General features: G+C 38.9%; 1 protein-coding gene across 11 annotated transcripts in view; it reads right to left on the bottom strand.

The window, feature by feature from the left end:
• LOC113415914 (transcription factor 15-like) overlaps positions 1–21,170 on the bottom strand; it is a 28,780-nt gene extending 7,610 nt beyond the window's left edge. For 2 of the 11 annotated variants that reach the window (XM_087950088.1, XM_087950089.1), the window contains exons 1-5: positions 20,530–21,170; positions 18,719–19,039; positions 9,000–9,458; positions 7,140–7,159; positions 4,587–4,631 (exon numbers count right to left, since the gene is read on the bottom strand). In XM_087950088.1, the coding sequence (XP_087806214.1) occupies positions 18,893–19,039; positions 20,530–21,015 (633 nt within the window). In that variant the 5' untranslated portion in view covers positions 21,016–21,170 and the 3' untranslated portion in view covers positions 4,587–4,631; positions 7,140–7,159; positions 9,000–9,458; positions 18,719–18,892. Of the gene's footprint in view, positions 1–2,790; positions 3,985–4,586; positions 4,632–5,180; positions 5,250–7,139; positions 7,160–8,999; positions 9,459–18,718; positions 19,040–19,158; positions 19,261–20,529 lie in introns of those variants that run through there. The other 9 variants (XM_026673520.2, XM_087950091.1, XM_087950083.1 and 6 more) reach the window with 8 other exon arrangements.
• Positions 21,171–21,416: the final 246 nt, after the last annotated feature.

Below are 21,416 nucleotides of genomic sequence, written 5' to 3'. Positions count from 1 at the left end.
CATCATAGTTATAAACCCATTTTAGCTAAAATAGAACTCTATTTTCTCTTTAAATACACCTCGAGCTTCCATTATGTCTTTCAAACAAGCTATTCCACTTTTTGTAAAATACAATCAGGCACTGCAGCATGCATTTGAATTCCATTTGAAAATTTTAGGAAATTATTTTCAGTTTGCTTAAGGCTAAAATCATGGATTTGTTCTATTATTTCACTGTCATGTTTTAGATTCTACAAATAGTTGCTTAAAACCTGTACTACCAGAAAAAAATGTGCTTAAAAAAACTGAAGGTCCATTCCTTTCCTGATATTTTTCATTTTGTTTTTCTCTTTTCAAACTTTTGTTGGGAAATCTCATCATGCCTTTGGGAAAACCAATGTCTTGTCATTAGGCAAACAGTGGAACCATTTCTGGAGATCCATTCTGGATGTTACTTAAAAATGATACATGGTTAAATATTTGATTTATTGATTTTAGATTTTTAGTACCAGATGAGATGATTAAAGGATTTCCCACTCCATGTGACACATGCCTGTTGTTAAAAAAGAAAGAAAGAAAACTATAATTGTAGTTGTTCAATATACGTGTATCTGCAAAGGATCCGTGATAAAGACATAAAAATCAGCTTCTTGCATACATGGTTGTGTGCTTCTCTTAAAAAAGATTATAATATTTGTATAATATAAAGGATTATTTTTCTGTAACAATCTCAGTTTCCCCAAAATCCTTATTGAATTACCAGCAAAAGTTTAGAATCTTAAGTATATTCGGACATATGGCTTTCAAAATGTGTAGTAAGTGTGATATTTTAATAGTAGCAATTGTATTTGAAAATGAAAAAAAAATTGGATTAGAAAAAGATAGTAGGAGCAAGAGAGAGCATCTTTAAACTTTGACTAATGCACATTGCTGTTTTCTGGAGAGCGAATTAGAATTGCCAACAAATATTTGATCGTATTAAGTGCCCTTTCAAGTATATGCCTTTCATTTACAGTAGAAAGCCATGCAAAGGAACTTGCCTGTTATCTCACTCTTTGTCTCACCCAGCTTCCATATCTGTATTTTCTATGCACTATGAAAGGGGATGGGCACCAAGCTATTTGTGCATGTGAAGTGCTATCTTTTATATATATATCAACTTCAATGGCACCAAAACCCTAGCCACTATAGAAAACCCCAGCCACAGAATTATCAGAGAAGCCATAGAGATTGAAAAAAAGACCTGAAAGCATGAATAGAAGAGATGATTCCACCAGACTGTCAATTATTTGGAAGCCTACACTCACAAACAAAAAAATCTCCACACCACTAGCCAGGCAAACACCTGAGCACAAACAGATCTCCCTGATACCTCCAGCTCAAACACACCCCAACCAGGCACCCAGATGAAACCAAGCTTCCTAACAAATGATAGCCGTCCATTTACTCAGAGCCAAGCTGCACTAAAAGCCTCCAATACAGGAACACAATGTTGCCAGCCAATCAAGACACAAAAAAGCCACAAAACAGACAGAAGATATTAGAAACACGAATCAAGCAGAACACAGCAAACTCCAAGACCAATAAACACAGACCAAGACTCCCAACCAATCAGGATGAAGAAAAAACCATTCTGGCACAGCAGTAGGCTAGCCCCAAATTTAAAACTGAAACAACTGTAAAAGTCTGACTCACAGACGAACACAATACAGAAGCCTGATGATGGCAGATGAGATTCTGCCGAAACGTTGCGACAACTTTAAAAGCACAACTATAATGACGTGGGAAAATACCTGAACAAAGCTGAATACCACACACACACACACACACACACACACACACAGTCATATAGAAATGTTGATTGTCATCCACTCAACTTCTTACCTATTTGACTTACAATACTTTTTTTGAAAAAAATTCTACTAAAATGCTATTTTATGTAACTGGGTTGTTTCAATAAAATCTATTTTGTGTGGAACTGGTAATGGACAAAAGTAGCCTACTTAAACACAAAAAATGAGCTCTCTTGTATTCTTGCAGAAATTCTCTTCGTCAGCCGGAATTGGCTGCTTTCTGAGATGATTCAAATAGTATGCTTGAAAAGTCATTATTTAGGGCAAGAATGTACAAAGTAGAAGTTTTAAAAAATGCTTACACTTTCCATTTGCTCTTTGCTCTTTTGCACAAAAGATTTGTCTTTAAATAGCTTTTCTTCCTGTGTGAAGAATATACTTTTACATTCACTCTACAAATAGGAAGCCCATGGTCTCTCTCTCCCTCACCTTCTTCAGTCATGTTGCATAATGTCAAAGACAGGGGTGGGATTCAAATTTCTTAACAACCGGTTCTGTGGGCGTGGCCTAATTTGTGAGTGTGGCTTGATGGTCATGTGACTGGGCAGATGTGGCTTGCTGACTGGGCGTGACTTGGTGGTCACGTGACTGGGTGGACATGGCTTGTATGTAAATATTGTAAATATTTATGTAAATATTGACTTTTTATTAAAAAAAGAGCAACTTTTACCCAAAACCAGACAAAGCAGGCAGGCAGATTGAGTTGCTCACAGAATCACAGCTTCATTCAGAAATCTATCATTCTGCACTCTGCTACCTGAGTCTGTCTCATAAAATTTGCTTGCAGGCAAACTCATAAAATTTGTTTGCAAGCAAACTCACAAAATTAACTCAGAACACACCATTATGTAAATATTGAATTTTTTATTTAAAAAAGAGCAACTTTTACCCAAAACCAGGCAAAGCAGGCAGGCAGATTGAGTTGCTCACAGAATCACAGATTCACTTAGAGATCTACCATTCTGCAATCTGCTTCCTGAGTCTGCACTGAAAAATAGAAGCTTTATTCCTAAGGAAGGTTCAGCTCTGCTTTTAGATTAGCTAGAAAGCAAGAAATCCAATGATTTCCTGCTTTCTAGCTAATCTAAATCTCCCAGGAGAGCTGGTAGTCAGAACAGCTGATGGTAGGAAAATAAAAGGAAAAATAGCAACTTACCAAAAATTAGGATAATGCAGGAAAGTTGGATGGCGTGCATGCCAGGTAAGGAGTGAGTGGGCAGGGAGGGGAGGGGCAGGGAGGGGCCAACCAGTGGTGTGATTTGCCAGTTCTCCGAACTGGGCAGAATCATAACAAACAGTTATATAGAACTGAACCAACCAGGTAGAATCCCATCCCTGGTCAAGGAAGTTCTAACCTTCACCCACTGTTGACTTTATGGGTACCACAGCAGAGCTATGTTTTAAAACAAAAGTTTGGATTGGATTAAACACAGGCCCAGTCTTGCTCCATCAAAAACCTTGATGTAATGTTGATGCAGGAATGGGCCATTTCCCGCTTGTTCTTTCTGCAAAGAGAGCTGGCTTCAGTAAACATACCTCGGTTTCTACTAACAACACATCAAGCCCTTTGTGGTTAAGGGAATCCTTTGAAACAGGACATGAATCCAGTATCTGATTTATTGCCAGTAACTACAGCAGATAAATGGAATTCAGGGCTCATGATGTGATGACAGCTAGTGGCTTAGATGATTTGAAAGGAGACTTAGAGAAATGCATCGGTAATTGATCTCACAAAGCACTCATAGTTGTCTTGTCGCTGTCTCCTCTTTATGGGGTTTCCAGGTTGATCTTTTCAGTTATTAAATGAAAGCATTTGAAACCATGTTGTTATGTCCCCCAAAGCTCACTTTATACTGAGCAATTCTATTTTGTATAGAATTTGCATGTACATTTCACTTAAGAAACTAGGATGTACCATTTTAAGTAATTAGGCATACCTCTTGTTATACTGTTGATCATGAGCTACCCTAGCCAGGGAATTCAGTGTGAAGACGGCAGATTGGATCCTCAGACCAGAATGATGGCTTACAGTTGGCATTTGTCTCCAAGGCACTTCAGAATAACAGAAGGAGAGTGAGTGCCTTCTGGAGAATTTTGAAGAATATCATGTCTAAAAGTGTTGATTGGGGACTGAGCTACAGATAGATTGAAGCTGATGAAGAAAGGAATATATCACCTTCTGTACATCTTGGGTCTTCAAAAAGCCTCATTAAGTCCTGTAACATTTCTCTGTCCCACCAGGTTTCATCTATTTCTGTATCAATTGCCTTTCTCTGATTCTCATTCCACATTCACTTTAAATTATGGTAAAAATGGCAGCCTTGCAAGTAAGTAATTTGCAGTTGCAGAAGAAAGAGGAAAGGGAAACTTCATCTAAACCCAGGTAATCCTTGAATTACAACAATTCTTTAGTGGCTGTTCAAAGTTATAACAACACTGAAAAAAATGACATGACCATTTTTCACACTTAGGACCATAAGGGCATCCCCATAGTCATATGATCAAAATATGGATTGGGTCATATTTATGATGGTTGTAGCATCCTGGAGTCAGGTGATTGTCATCTTCTGCAACCTTCTGACAAACAAATTTCATGGGAAAGCCAGATTCATTTAACAACTGTATTTTTTAACAATTGCAGTGATTCACTTAACGATTGTGGCACGAAAGGTTATAAACTGTGGCAAAACTCACTTAACTGACTTGCTTAGCAGTTGAAATTTTGGGTTCTATGGTATAAGTTGAAAGGCCTACCTGTAGAAAGACCTAGCTGCTTCTGACCATAGTGCACCACAAGACCTTGGAGAAAAGGAAAGGAAAAACAAACATATTGAAGCCAAGAAACATATTTAAATTTACAGTCTGGGTCTGAATGGAAACAGGACAACACATGAGCCATTGGATCCTCATTTCAGAGTTATTTCCTTACCAGATTCCTCAATAGCTTCAACAATGACAGATCCTCTAATGTACTGCCTACCTTGGTAAAGTTCTTAAAAATTTAGGGAGATAGTCAGGAATGTATCTGCCTTAAAAATAGCCCATGTTGAGCTGTATAGCACAGTCAAACATCAGAAGTTGACCATAGAAAATGTTTTATGACGTTTTATAATATGACACAAACTGTTTGATAAATCTGTGGAGTTCCAATATCCCCACTTTGTGTTTTTAATGTTTTTATTAATATATTAATCAGTTGTTGTGCCTAGCATGGACTGAGTTTGTGTATGTACCATCTGTAATGACCTCAGAAGGCTAACACACATCACCTGTTCATGCAGAATGATCATTTTACCCTCTATTTATACCTCTCCATACTTGAACAAAATGTTGGACTTAACTGCTGACCTTTGAAGGCTTACACTTGTGTAGAAGGGAGCAATATCTCATTGGGGGTTGCAACAGATACAACCTGACCTGTTAGAAAGAGTAAACAATATCAATATTAGGAAGCCCAAAGCTGAAGTAGATTAATAAGAGCACTCCTTGAGAAGGAACTACAAAACAGCACAAGAGTTTAGTTAATAAACACCAATACTTCAGTTTTCCATCTCTTTCATTGCACTATTCATGTCCATTAAAAATAACTGTAAAAAAATTAAAAGAATAAACAATTATTAGACCAGCCAAGTATATTACCCACACAGTGAATGTAAAAGGCTCCTGCAGTTCTTATTTGACTTAATTGCTAGATGACTACAGATTTATAATTAAATTTCTGAAGGTCAACATTTAAGTTGATAGAAGTAAATGTTTAAATTATAGCTTATAATTAACTTAATTCTAAATTTCTTAATTTCTTCTTAATTTCTATAGAGATGGAAATTGTTTATGGAAAGAGTAAAGCTCTGATGCAATCCAAATGTAATAATTATAAAACATTTGATTAATCTTCTTTCATTTAACTTATTGTTCATTTAATACTTCATTTGTGCTGGATTGTGCCAATCTTTATTAAAGCAATAGGAAAAAGGATTATAAACATTTTCTATGTTAAATTTAACCACCAATAGAGTAATAGACCAATAGTACTACTAAAGTCCATTGTTCATTCCAAAGCCTGGGATATTACACTAGAAAAAGGTGATAACAACTTCAAGAAGGATTGTATGTCAATAAACAAAACCTTCACAAATCCATATCAATAATGTGTACTAATCTGGAGATTAAAAAAATCCAGCTTGATTCTACAGTTACACTATCAAAAATCTGATGCAATATTCATTGCACTTGTAAGTGTAAATTAGCAATTAATGTATTATAATGAAGTATAATTCAGAAAACTGCTATGGCTATTATAGGGCTCCTTCCTGCATTATTTATGTTTTAGCTTATTTTTAATTTATCGTGGAAAACTTATTTCTTACTTTAGGATATTTTTTTTTCTTAGCTGGTTAAAATCTTTGTATGTAAACTAAAAAAAAAGTTAAATTACTTTCTCACCTACTCATTTCCATACCATCTATACATTTCTCCAAATTTCAGAAAACAAACGGTTAAAGAAAAATACAAGAAAAATCTAACAAAATAGCATCCTTTCTCTTGTTCTCACCACAAATTCTTCACTCACTTCTTTCTGGGGCTGAAAGAAGGGGCCAAATGTATATGTTACATATGCAGGGCTTACTGTATTGTACTGAGTTTTTTTTTTTTTTTTAATTAAGCCTAAAAAAGAAGAATAACTCTTTTTAGGACTTCAGGATACAGAATTACTATACAGGTAGTCCTCGACTTCCAACAATTTGTTTAATGACAGTTTGAAGTTACAATGCCACTGAAAAAAGTGACTGATGGCTGTTTTTCACAGTTACAACCATTGCAGCATCTTTATGGTCATGTGATCAAAATTCAGACCCTTGGCAACTGACTCATATTTATGACGGTTGCAGTGTCCTGGGGTCATGGGATCTCCTTTGGAGACCTTCTGACAAGCAAAACCCTTGGGGAAACCTGATTCACTTAACGGCCATGTTATTAACTGAACAACTGCAGTGGTTCACTTAACAACTGTGGCAAGAAAGGTCATAAAATGGGAAGGGCAAAATTCATTTTAACAACTGTCTTACTTAGCAACAGAACCTTTGGGCTCCATTATGGTCGTACGTTGAGGACTACCTCTACTGTAAATAGTTGTTTTCTGTGACTGTAATCCAGATAACAATTCCCTACTCTTCTCCTAGCAATTAGCAGTAAGAAAAACAACAGCTCCTATGGGTAAGTAAAAAGGTTAGAAGTAGCTGTAATAGCAGGGTTTTTTTTTTTTTTTTTTGATGATAGATAGTTGCTTAACTACAGGTTTAAGTTTACCTCCTGATGCAAGTCATGTTCTGTGTTAAGAGTTCTTTTTTTTTTTTTTTTAAAACAAGTTTTATTAAAAGTTTCAACAACAAACAAATCATTACATATTAAATCTTTCCCTGTCTTTCTACAATAATTTCCCCAATATTCTCATAAAACACAAACAAACACAAACAAACATAAAAAAAAATCTTTTAGTAAAGTACCTTGGCCCCAGTTACCTCTCTTTGCATGGGCTAAAATAATAGCACATATCACTCTTCACATTTCTATCTTATTTAATCCATCTTAATTAAATCATTAAATTTGTATCTTTTGCCCATTCATTTATCCCTCTATCTCTTCTTATAATAAAAAAATTTCTCCTGAAATCACTAATCAGAGTATGATGCCTTTCTATCCTCCCCTAAGTTAGTAAAATTAACATTCAGCATAACAAATACCCAATTTGGTTCTGCTTGGTACATTCTATCCACCAAAAATGTTTAAATACATTGTATCCTCCTTTCCTTCGATATTTTATTACATTTTAAAAATCAATCATTATTAAAAACTTCAACATTTTAATTTCTTATTAAATCTTAAACCATTCTAATTTACTATTTCAAATATAAATGTTACAATACCATCTTCTGTACCTTAGCAGAATCTTTCTTACAGAAAATTATATTTCATCCTTTGTCTCTAAAAATCCCTCTTCTCCCATCCAATTTTAAAGCTTTGAGGCTTTTCTCCGCCTTTCCCCTTTCTTTCTTCCCCCACCAAATCTTCCTACCCCCTTCTTCTTCTAACCTCTGCCTTGCTGGGATCCCTTCTGTTGTGTTCCCTTTTTCTCTTGTTTGTTATCATTATATTTACTTTGCATCATATTTTTCTCTTTCTCAAATGTTTTTTTAGATCTTAAGTCCTTCATTTTCCTTGCTCTCTTCCTTCCTTCTTCCTTAGATAAGTTTTGGGATTCAATGAAGATGGCGTCTTCTGCCTCTTCCTTGTTGTTCTTCTTCCGCTTTCCATCTGTTCCATTGTCTGTTGGTAATTGACCAGCGCCATTTCTAGAAATAGAAAAGCTTTTTCCATGCCATCTTTGCAGGCTGCTTTTGTTTGCTCATATTCATCCCTCAGGTCTTCAAAAAGGAAAGCCATTATAAATAAATCTTTTCTTTTCTTTATTCCTCTTTCTTCTTACACCAACCAAATATTCCGAGAGAAAGGCAAAACAATCCCAAAATCCACAATCCTCAATAAATCCAAGCAAGCCAAAATTCCCCCTTCCTCTTCCAGGGGTGGTATCAAACAAATAAAAAAAAGAATCCAAGTCTATATTTTAAAGCCTTATTAAGATTGTATTTCTGTCCTCAAGTCTTCAAGGCATCTCCTCCAACAAGATCCAAATTATATATTTTCTTTATCCTCTCCCTTCCGGCTTAATTCCGTCGGGAGGAGAGTAAACTTTCCTTCAGCACCTCAAAATAGCCGCTTTTTTTTCTCTTGTGGAAGAAATCATCAGAAAACCATCTTTTCCAGGAATTAAATTAGATAAATCTCAAAGCCCTGGGTCGACCAAGAAGAACTTTCACTTTCAATAACTTTCTTCTTCTTCTCCTGCGCATACTTCTGCCCGGTTGTCAACTTCTTTGTGGCGGCCATTGCGGACCGCCGCTGCACCGCCCTGGTAACAGGGGGTTCTGCCGGCCAGGGGAGGGGTCTGCAACACCCCAAACCCTTCCTCCGGATCCCCTTACCTTCAGCTACCCCTGCAGGGCAGCTCTGCTCCGCACCCGTCCGGTCGGAGCCCCAAAACGGCTAGCGCGGCAGGGATCACGCAGCTTCGCGAATCCCTACCGCCGCGAAGCCGACAAACCGGAAAACCTGTGTTAAGAGTTCTTGTACTTGTGGGTGTGTGTCCCTCCTTGAGAAAACGAGACAGCATATACATGTACAAATCCATATACATAAAGAGAATTTTTCACGAGTCTGCTGTCGATGCATCCATCCATTTAGAAAATGCTTCCTGATGCCTGGAGGGTTTTGTATTTGCTTTATTGGCTCCGTGCCCATGTGCCTTTGCTGCTCCTCATTCTGGACATTACGTTTCTCTCCTCGGAAGGCTCATCTTCAAAGTCCTCTTTCAGGTGGAGCCACAGCTGCCTCATCCCATCTCATCTGAAAACCGCCTGGCCTTTTCCTCAGGCAAATGTTTTCATTTGACATCATTGTTCTTTATTAGGCCAGCTCAGTAAGCACAGACTTCTGATTAAAGTGCATGGCTTGAAGAGGTTGGTCTGTGATAGTAATTGTGGGTGGAAGAATAGAGAGTACTGGGACACCCTGTTGTGTTGACAAGGGGGGAAAATGCATCCAACAAGTTAAGTGAATATGGAAGATCATGTGCTTACAAAATATAATTTAAACCATCTGAGGAAGGATAGGATGCTGGATCATGGCTCTATTAGAATATAATAACAGAGTTGGAAGGGACCCTCCAACCCCCTGCCTAGGCAGGAAACCCTACACCACTTCAGACAAATGGTTATCCAACATCTTTTTTAAAACTTCCAGTGTTGGAGCATTCACAACTTCTGGAGGCCAGTTGTTCCACTGATTAATTGTTCTATCAGGAAATTTCTCCTTAGTTCTAAGTTGCTTCTCTCATTGATTAGTTTCCACTCATTGCTTCTTGTCCTGCCCTCAGGCGCTTTGGCAAATAGCTTGACTCCCTCTTCTTTGGGGCAGCCCCTGAGATATTGGAACACTGCTATCCTGTCTCCCCTAGTCCTTCTTTTCATTAAACTAGACATACCCAGTTCCTGCAACTGTTCTTCATATGTTTTAGCCTCCAGTCCATTGGTGGGATTCAAATTTTTTTACTAACGGTTCTGTGGGCGTGGCTTGGTGGGCGTAGCAGGGAAAGGATACTGTAAAATCTCCAGTGAGAGGTGGCATTTGCTGGTTCTCTGAACTACTCAAAATTTCCACTACCAGTTCTCCAGAACTGATCAGAACCTGCTGAATACCACCTCATCTTTGTTACTCTTCTCTGCACTCTTTCTCAACAAAACTATTCTCTCACATTTTTAGTGACTTATTTCCCCCCCTAAAATTTTGACTCTAGTGGTAAGGAATATCAGTTCGTAGTGATTACAATATCAATCTTTAACTGTTGCAAGGATATTCTGTATAGTCTTGGTGCTTTAATGCTGAATTTTGCTTATTTATTTATTGGCGACATTGACATAACTGTCATCTCAATCAAAATAATCCAACCTCTTCATAAAAAAATCAGATTAAACACCTGAAAGCATTAAAAGTGCACCCAACAAGGACGATACAGCCCTACCATCTTTTCTCAAAATGCTTGACAAAAGAGAATGATCTTAATTTATTTCTGAGAGGAGGGAGCCATATTCTCAGTTCAGGGAGAAAAGAATCTCAAAGGATTTCAGCAACATGGCGGTGCTCAAATGCAAATTGAACAATGGGTAGTAGCCTATCGGTGTGGGTTTATTTTATTTTCCTGCCATTTGAGTCTATTTCTAACACAACTCCAATATATGAGACCTTAATATATGACACCTAATAAGAGTGATCTCCTAGATCGATTTTCCTGCACAATGCAAGTAGATTTCCCTGGCAATTCCTATCTGGTAGGTTTGGTTATGAGGAATGAAGGAAACCTGTTCTAAAAGTTGGATGTTAGTAATGTACCAAGGGTGTATGGGTTACATACAGGTTACATACAGGTCCCATTAAAACAGTTCATTTAGTGACCGTTCAAAATTACAACGGCACTGAGGAAGTGACTTATGTCCGTTTTTCAGACTTACAACTGTTGCAGCAGTCACGTGATCAAAATTCAGATCCTTGGCAACCAACTGATACTTATGATGGTTGCAATGTCTCTGGGTCATGTGATCACCCTTTGTGACCTTCTGACAAGCAATGGGGAAGTCAATGGGGAAGCCGGATTCCCTTAACAACCATGTTACTAACCATGTTACACTTAACAACTGCAATAATTCTCTTAAGAAAGAAAGAAAAGTCAAAAAATGGAGCACAACTCACTTAACAGCTTAGTAATAGAAATTTTGGGCTCAATTGTGGTTTGCCAAGGACTACTTGTAGGGCTGATAATCTATTATCTTACGGTTTTCTCCATTATTGTAACCTTTTCTAACTTGCAAGAACATTTCCCACAGTTATTTGTTTTCCTTCAGGGAAATGCAAAGAGGCCTTGGAGGTCTTCAAATGTTATCCTCAACAACTCTACTCTATACATTGCTGCCCCCTGAAACGCACATCTTCTGTGAGAATAAGGAGATTTTGTGAATCATTTTTTTCCTTTTCTTCTGGTAGATGGTAACAATAGTAACATCCACAACCACAGTACTTCACTCTCTGAATTCTAGCTAATAAAACATTTCCAACATCAGAGTGAATATGCGGAGAAAAGCAGTCTTAAAAATGACTTTAATATTCATCTATGTTACAAAAATACATTTTATCTTAAGATAGACTATCAAATTAGAATACAAACAAGTTTGATTTTTAATGTAGGTTTTATAATTAATGCTAAAAGTATACTAAATGCCAGAGGTTTTCATTGAGGTGCGATACAAGTAATTCACTGATTTACAAAGAAATCATGTAGTATGTTTGAAAACTTATAGAACATATTAAAAACCACAGTCCTTTTTTCTAATTGATAGGATCCAGGATAATATTGTAATAACATATTATTCATAAACATTCTTGGTTAATTGGGTGCTTTTGAATGAGGTGTAACATAAATAAAAATAGATGAAAAGCAGGTGAGTACAAAAATGCATACGCTTACCCCCTCAGAACACAATACACTCTGTTAACGTCTATTTATAAGAGGATGTTCAATTCTGTTTTTATATGTTCACTGAAGGAAGCTTAAAATGATAGCACCTAGGTGAAGAGTACATAATCACTAGAGTACATAATCCTTTAGATTTCAAGACAACATTGTGTTGTACAGCTTCATTCATTACAGCAAAGCCGTGATGCAGGAAGATATCCTAAAATGTTACACTCTTAGATAACAGATCTCCATATTCAAACCGAGAGCTGGAAGACCTTGTATGTGACTTCCTTTTTGATAAAACCCACATACATTCTATAGCAGTACAATGTCTACCCCCCATCACATAGAACAGCAAATTGTAAAATATGTTCAAATATGTTCAATGTAGATATAAAATTCATGGTGACCAATATGTGCTTTGAGAAAGGTTGCCTCATACTTCCTTTAACTTCTTACCTTTTTAAAAATATCACCTCCTACTGTAAGCCCAGGGGAGATTTTAATTAATAAAACACTCTTGCTTTTTCTTAAAAAAAAAAAAAAATCCTATTCCCACCTGAGAAGAATATGTTATTTATTTTTGTTTTCAAGATTGCAGTAAACCTTTCCCCCCTGTATGTGGAAGCCATGAGCCAGATTGTACATTTTTTCAATTAGGTAAATGCAATCTCAAATTGGAGTAAGATATTACCAACCTTTCATTTTTACCAGCCGTTATCAGAATAAAGTTGTATCACAGAAGAGAGAATCTTAAAGTACAGGCATTGTTTCTTTGGAAGACTGTAACTAGCAAGACATGTTGCCCCTATTTATAAATGCTGAGAACACGTGAAAGACCAAAATTAATTGCAATGAAAGGCTTCTCATTTTCAGACCGATTCAAGCAAAGCGTATTGCAGTAACTGTAAAAACTTATTTTAGCCCTACCAATAGGATGGCAAAAGTTTCTAAAAGGGTGATTTGTTAGTGATGCATTTAGATCACTGCACTGAAGCTGGTACACAAAATAATGTGTGCCTATAGCCCCCCAGACCCATAAATACAAAGCAAACAAGCTATGTTTTGCCTCACAGTCTCCATCTGCGACAGATGGAAAAGCCTCTTCTAACTATAGGATAGTTATATCATGTGAAGCACCTCATGGGATCGTTTCCCTTCCTTGGTGAGGGGGATGGTATCACTTCCCTGTCAAGAAGCATTTTATCAAGGCAAACTGAAGCCAAATCTGTAACCTTTGCCACTTTTGAATAGAGTGTCATTTACATCTATGGAACAACTGTTTTCTTTCAAAATTGTCACCCTTGTGAAACATGATAATAGGAAACTTGGAAGCAAGATAAGGACATATACTCTACCTTCATCCTTTCTGCCTTTGAGCTCATCATGTTAAGATTAAAGGTGAAGGAAACAGAACTAGGTTATCCCTTAATATGTTCCCTCACACTTCCTATTTCATAATGATCAAAGAGAGTTTTTAAACATATAAGAGTCCTAATCTCTCACATTATGATAGCCCTATGATGTTGAAAACTACTCCCACATACACATATGAAAAAGATATATGACCAGAATTTGGTTGTATGACTTGGTAGGCAAAAATATGTTCCATATAATAGATACCGTATTTTTCTTTATTCTCATTGTGGTGAATAGCCATTATATGACTTGCAGAGATCAAAATGATTTTTGGCTTAGATGATCCTGCTAAATAAAAAGCAGAGATATGTCCCTGCCAATATGTCCATGTTCTTTTTGGTACTTTGCACATCTTAGAAAGTATATTCAACCCCTAGTCTAGTCTCAGGAGACAGAAAATGTGCTAGATCAGAAATATGCCCCTCTAAGTAGAAAGCTAAAGAGTGCGGGCCTACTCTTGTCCACCAATTCTAGGTGACTTCATCATAAGTATGCAGACATCACACAAATTACATTGTGTGGTGGTGAACAAACTTGCTGAGTATCACATAAGGCAGCTACATGTCCAATGGAGCATGGAGGATGGTGGAAGGAGAGAAATAACTAACTTTCTGAAAAAAAAAATAGTGTGTCATCATGATTATTTATGGCTCAGGGAGCTATAGGTGTGACAATATCAAATGCCATGACTGCATATTTGAGACATAGTACTGATGTACAATCACACTTGGCCAATAAAGCTATTCTATTCTATTCTATTCTATTCTATTCTATTCTATTCTATTCTATTCTATTCTATTCTATTCTATTCTATTCTATTCTATTCTATTCTATTCTATTCTTAAAGGGGGCAGTTGAGTAATGATGCCATTATGTGTGTGTGTGTATGTGTGTTGTCATTTTGGCATCTTTGTAGCTTGCTGAGATGGAATTAATCTGAATTCAAGCTTTATTAATGCATATAAATCATATATAGACATAGTTTTCAAGATTGGTGGTTTATTTAATATAATGATGGAAATAGAGAAATTTGAATGCGTGGTATTCGCTTTAGTCTTTTTTTTAAAGTTAAGAATAATCTCTTTCTCTTTTATATTGTTCTTTGGAAAAAAGGACCAATAAATTTTCAATTAGATTTTTAAATATATGCCACAGCATATTACTTTTACAAGAATCCACTTGTAAAGTATTGACTGGGACAATTAAAAATTAACGAATGCTGTGAAACTGTAATTGGTGGATTGTTAATTCTGACAGAAGTAAGAAACCAGGTGTTGAAAATATATTAAAGGAATCCAAACATCGCTGCTCTATGTGTACATAAGCCCTACATACATTCAGAGGCTCTTTTCCCAACTCTCTTCTCTAATAATTTCCACTTTATTTTGGTTTATTCTGCCTGTATTTGAAAATGTAAAACCTATTTTACAGATTTAGTCTAATTCAAAACAGAGACTGCAGGCCTACACAACAAGGAGCAAAGAGATGACATCAAATATAATGTATAGCAACCATGTGGGAGAAACCTAGGAGCAATAATAAAGAGCGCTTGGGAACATTTTCAGTGATGAACTAATTTAGAAAGATCCTACACTTTTTCAAGAATCGTGACTCACCATGTAGCCCTTCTCCAATTTCAAATCTACGAGCCTGCTCCTGTCTGGCTATATCTTCCACGAAACCCAAAGGTGCTTTTTCAAGAGGCAACTGGACTTTCTGGAAAAGGACATCTTCCACAAGAGCTACTTCATAAGCCAGTTTGTCAAGGGATCTTCAATACAAGTCTTGGGCCCAACTTTATAGCTAAAGGTAGCTTTGTTGTAAGGAGGACTCTGACATGCTTGGCTCATTTCAATATGAAGGTGCCTTGCTATTTTATTTATTTATTTACTAAATTGACATGGCTTGTTGTAAGCCTATCTATTGGATGAAGGCTTTCCATAGCATCTGTGGCCGAGACTCAAAAAGGTACACATATTGCTCCTGCCACAAGTAATGGAAAATCTGTAGAAGCAATAACTTAATATTTGATATATAAGCTGCTAGAAATGCATAAATCAGCTCTAAGAATGAAGTGTCCGTATATTAGAAAGGAACCAGGGCCTTTTAAAAAGGCTATTAGAATTCCATTTCATTAATTTATTCGTTCCTGGCCTGGACATGTCATCATGCATATGGAGACAAGTATCAAAATTTAAATATTTCCCCATATAAAATAACTCCTACAGAAGAAGGCTAGCAAAGTCAGTGTCTTTTTATCGGGGTGGGAAAGGGATAGAGAGCTGGAGTTGCATTACAGAGGGGGAGAGAAACTCTGAGCTGTTCCACTACCAGAGTTGCATGGGGACAGCAGCACAGACTCCCACGAGATTGTCATCTCTGAAGGACAATGAGGACATTGTTGGCCCACCTGCAATGGGTCATCCTCAGCTCTTTCCTACTGCAGTGTTACAATGGGTACAAGGTAGCCAGACTGATGTGAAGAATGGGTAAGAGCCAGGGGTGGGTTTCTACCGGTTCTGTCCACCTCTATAGAACCGGTAGCTCTGAAGAGCAGCAGACATAGAACCGGTTCTATGTCTGCTGATGTTTTTGCCCACCCGCCTGCCTGGGCTCTTACCTGACCTTTATTTCCTGATTTTTCAACTTCAGCTACCGTGTGAGGCACAGCTGCAGTTAAAAAAGCAGGAAGAAAGGGCTTTTTGAAAGGCTGCTTCTTTGCACGCAGCATGCTGATGACGATTTACAGGGGCGTGCAGGCAGCGTGCAGGGAAGCACATTGTAAATCACCAAACCTCGTAAATCACCGAACTGGTAGTTAACCCTGTTGGATCCCACCCCTGGTAAGAGCAGAGCTCTCTTCTTACATAGAGCTGGAGCCATAGAACCTGTGTCAGAGCTTGTGAATGGATAATGTAAAGGATTTTAATAGGAATTTCAATTGGGGAAAAATGAGTAGAAGAAAGGAGGAACATAGCTGTATATTATCAGGGATGGGCTTCAAAATTTTTAGCAAGGGGTTCTCTGCCAGGTTGCTGGTTGGGCGCGGTCATGGTGGGTGTGGCCTAGTTGGCCTCCTGCACCGTGGTGTGGGGGTGGGCATTTTTGCTCTCCCTGGGCTCTGGAAGCCGGAAACGGGCTCATTTCTGGCCTTCCCAAACTTCTGGGATGCCTGTTTTTCACCCTCCCCAAACCTCTGTGCATGCCCTGCACTTACCTGCATCCAAAACAGGCTGGGTGGGGACTTCTGGGAGGGGGGGACAGGGTGAGCGGGGTCAGCCAGGAGTGGGATTCGGGAGTTCTCTGAACTGCGCAGAATCTTAGCTAGGGGTTCTCCTGAACCCCTGCAAACCCCCAGCAGTCCACCCTTGGATATTATACAGGTTTTCCTCGACTTATAACAACAATTGAGATCAGAATTTCCATTGCTAACCAATTAACAGTTGTTAAGTGGGTCACACCCGATTTTACTACAATTTTTGCCATGGATATTAAACAAATCACCATAGTTACTAAGTGAACAATATGGTTATTAAATGAATCTGCCTTTCCTGATTGACTTTGCTTGTCAGACATTGGCTGGGAAGGTCGCAAATGCGACCACCTGACCCTAGGTCATAGCAACTATCATAAATGAATATATTCTGCTCATCCCCTGGAAAAATTATTGTAGAGACTCAAGTGTGGGGCACTATATTTTTTTGAGGGGGAAGGAATCACTATAGAAATGGTCACACTTATATGGCTAATTTCCAGAATTTTCTCCTAGCTTTGGAAAGGTTCAACACACAAGGCAATAAACAATCTAATTTGCATAAATAATCTATACATGGGTAGAGGAAACCCATATCTTCTAATTCTGTTGCTGATAGTGAAAAAACAAAGCTCCTATACTTGAACCCTCAGCCTGGCTGAGAAACCATCAAAAAGATGGTTGAGAAATCTTATTCCCATAAAGGAGAAGGAGAGGAAAGAGAAAGGATAGAGCATCATGCAAAGCACATGGATAGTATCAGCTTTCATGAATGAAAGCGAATTAGGTGTCCCAGGATATTGTTGCAGGATCCAATCAGAGTTGGTCTCTGGGATGAGAGGTTTAGCCTTCTGAGCTTTCAGACTTATGCTGGAACCCATCCTCAGGTAACTTCTCTCTAGTAAAGTGTGTCTGTTAGAGAGAAGTTCCCCGAGGATGGGCTCCAGCTTGAGTCCAAAAGCTCAGAAGACTACACCTCTGGTCCTGGTGACTGAGCCAATTGGATAGTGCAATATCAGCTTTGTTTATAGTTTGGCTACTATCCTATTGCTATAAGGAAGACCTCAACGACATCTCTCAGCTTCACGAAACAACTCTCGCTTTTCAAATATATCTGTGTCAATCCTGGATGTTATGTCTGCTACTGATCTTCAGGTCTTCATGCCAAATTTTGTATATGGGTCAAGTAGTTACTCAGAACTAGCCATGGAGTCATTATATATCTAGTTTCTCCTACCATTAATGGAGGGAAAGAGGAAACCTTATTGTGTAATATTTCCCAAAGGACAAGGCTTGAGAAGACAGAAGGGAGAAGGCTCGTCCTCATCACCATGGCTAGTGTATTATAACCCTAACTCTAAAAAGCAAATCCTTTTCTAAGTTACGCTGTCCAAAAGCGGTTTACTTCCTTTTCTCCATTGCTTTACAATGCTGCCGTTCTTTGTTTCTTACATAATCTGATAGTCCTTGACTTAGGAACAGTATTGAGCCCCAAATTTCCTGTTGCTAAATGAAACAGTTGTTAAGTGAGTTTTGCCTCATTTTACGACCTTTCTCACCACAGTTAGCAACATGGCTTTTAAGTGAATCACAAGGGGATCACCAGACCCCAGGACACTGCTACCGTCATAAATAGGAGCCAGTTGCCAAGCATCTGAACTTTGATCATGTGACCGTGCAGATGGTTATGTTCACAAAAGGTCATAAGTCACTTTTTTTCAGTGCCATTCACTAAACGAACTATCGTAAGTCAAGGGCTACCTGTATATGACTCACAGTTAATCTAAAGAAAATCATGCTGTCCAGCTCCATTTTCATCATGTGACAGTGAGCTTGGGATCAACCCATAACAAGAAAAGACATTGGAAGCCCCACATTTTAACCCAATGACCGGCTAGAGCAGACTTTTCCAACCTGATGCTTTCTAGAGATGTTTTGGACTACTTAGCTAGATAGGACAGGATGATATGCTTACGCAGGAGCTAATAGTTTCCTAGGATCAGAGGAGCGACCTAAGGGAGCATCATTTTCACATTGAGATTGGATAAACTGGGACCCCATGTGCATTGTTGCTACCATTTGGGTACAGACCTTCCATCTCAGTGGAAACCTTTGGTTTTTCTGGCAGGAGCCAGGGAGTCTTTGAAGAAAAAAAGAAAAAGAGAAACATGCCATTCCTTGGTGTGTTCAGTTGTGGTTAGAAGCTCTGATGGCCTGAAATCTCCACGATAAGGAGATGCTGGATGTTGTGAAGCTCAAGTTCCATCATGTGACATCAGTTTGGGAGGCATCGGTATCACAGCTTGGCTGCTTAGGGTTAGCATTTCTTGCACAAAAATAGCTGCCGCGCCAGGTGCAACTTTCCTCACCGTGTTCAATTTCATCTTCAAAAAAGCCCTGGGAACCGGTCTGCTGCAAGGGAAAACAAAGCACAAATCATGGTTACTCTTTTGCCCCCGCCTTTTAAAATGAGATCAAAATAACTGCACAATTTCAACACGAATAGTATGAAATGAGTGCCAAGCTATTACCTAGAGCTGTTCTGTGCCCAGTCCAGCATTTACACAAGCAGCTCATCTGAATCAACATCCATAAAATTTTTAAAGTGACAGGTGTTTGTCTCGTTCTCTGTGCTGCAAATAGGACCAAAAGCATCCATTATTAAACAGCAGGACACATAAACACATATTATATTTGTTTCATCTCTGTTGCCAGTGGCCAGTAAACATTTCACTGGCTCTATCAGAGGCAGAGCAGATCAGGCCAGTGTGTGGACACACACACACACACACACACACACACACACACACACACAGAGAGAGAGAGAGAGAGAGAGAGAGAGAGAGAGAGAGTAGACACATAGATATTGAAATAATATCTGTCTATCTATCTATCTGTCGATGGATGGATGGATGGATGGATGGATGATAGATGATAGATAGATGATAGATAGATAATCTATCTATGTTTGTCTGTTGATGGATGGATGGATGATAGATGATAGATAGATAATTTATCTATCTATCTATCTATCTATCTATCTATCTATCTATCTATCTATTTATCTATCTATCTTCTATCATCCATCCATCCATCCATCCATCCATCCATCCATCCATCCATCCATCCATCCATCCATCCATCCATCCATCCATCCATCTATCTATCTATCTATCTATCTATCTATCTATCTATCTATCTATCTATCTATCTATCTATCTATCTATCTATTGAAGCTGGTTAGTGTTACTTGCAGATCCTTACTTATACCTTCAGTCAGTCATGTTCATTTTTAAGGCTAAGTTTGTTGTTTTAGTTTTGTTTGTTTAATGTAAACCTTGAAACGGAAAAGGTTGTTTTTTTTTAAAGTTCTCTTGAGGGGAGGGTAAGATAAAAAAAGTCTCTGTGAGAAATACAATAAAAGAATACTACTCAAGGACCTGAACAATCTAAGGATTGCTTATAAAAAAAGAACACAAAACTCATAAAGGTTACTTTTCCAAGCTACAAAAGAAAGCAAATGCAGCTTTTGTTCATTCATTTCTATATTCAAGGCTCACATGAAAAAAAAACACACCTTACCTGTCTTTAAAAAGAGCTCAGAAGCACTCTCTTTTCAAGAATGAGAGGGCACCCCAAGACGCTTAAAAGAAGGTTTGTCTGTGTTAGGATATTTGGCATGCTGTTAATGTAAAGATTAAGTTCTACCTTCCCTTCATGCCATACAGGTACCCCTTTCTGCCGGTGAAAAAAGCACAAAATCTGAATCAAGCAAGTTGATTTAAAATGTGGGGCAAGGATGTCTAAACACTGCCACCTTCTAGACTCTAGGTGGTAGTGCAGTGGCCATCTCCATGTGGGTCATGATTTGGGGGTCAGGGAGAGCCCGATGCCAACCTTACCTGTCTTCTCTGGTTGCTCAGACAGAAGGTGCAGATGGATCTTGGGCTCCCCGAGGCAGGGCTGCCCTGCAGGAGAGGCTGATACTGCAGGCAGGGCTGCCTCACAAGCAAGGCCTCCTCAGCCAAATTCCCACTGGATTGCTGCTGCTGTTGTTGTTGCTGCTGCTGTAGGAGCAGCATATTCGCCAGGTGCGAGATGTAGCTCGAGGCCAGGCGCAGGGTCTCGATCTTGGACAGCTTACGGTCTGCAGGCTCAGTTGGGATGAGTGTGCGTAGGGTGCTGAAAGCGGTGTTGACGCTGTGGGTTCGGTCCCTTTCCCGAGCATTAGCTGCCTGCCTCTGCTTGTTGTGACCACTCAGCCGAGGGCTCTTGCGTTTGCGTTTGCTTTGGGCCCCGGTGCCGGGCAGGGAGCGACCCGAACTGCTCTCGCTGCTGCCACTCTCCAGCTCCTCCAGATCGGATGCAGCACCCCCGCTCGACTTCATGGTCAAGCCGGCAGCCCTTCAGCTCCATCACTTTTATGCCCAGCAGCTGCCACCTTGTTCCTGTTAGCATCAGCAGCCGCTGCTCTACCAACTCCCCTCCAGCAGCAGGTCATTTTTTGAATGGTTGCTCCTTTTAGATCGAGCAGATGGTGGCTCTGTAAATAAGGCAAGGGAGGTGGAGCTGCCTCTCAGAGGAGCTATTGCAAGCCCTGCACCTGTCTCCCCCTTGTCATGTCAGCATGTGCAAAGGCCTGGGCAGCCCCCAGGAGCATGGGCAGAAGGGAAACGAAGCCCTTGCCCTCCCCTTTCTCCTCACTCTCAGGAATGGGTTCATGCCTCTCTCAAATCCTCCAGGAAGTCAGACATTTCCCCCTTTCTCTCAGCAGGCTCATAATTCAGGA

The sequence above is a fragment of the Notechis scutatus genome, chromosome 1, assembly GCF_049901735.1.
Source record: "Notechis scutatus isolate UNSWTSFEM ecotype Mainland chromosome 1, rNotScu1.2, whole genome shotgun sequence".
Classification (NCBI taxonomy): domain Eukaryota; kingdom Metazoa; phylum Chordata; class Lepidosauria; order Squamata; family Elapidae; genus Notechis; species Notechis scutatus.
This window is presented reverse-complemented; position numbering and strand designations above follow the sequence as displayed.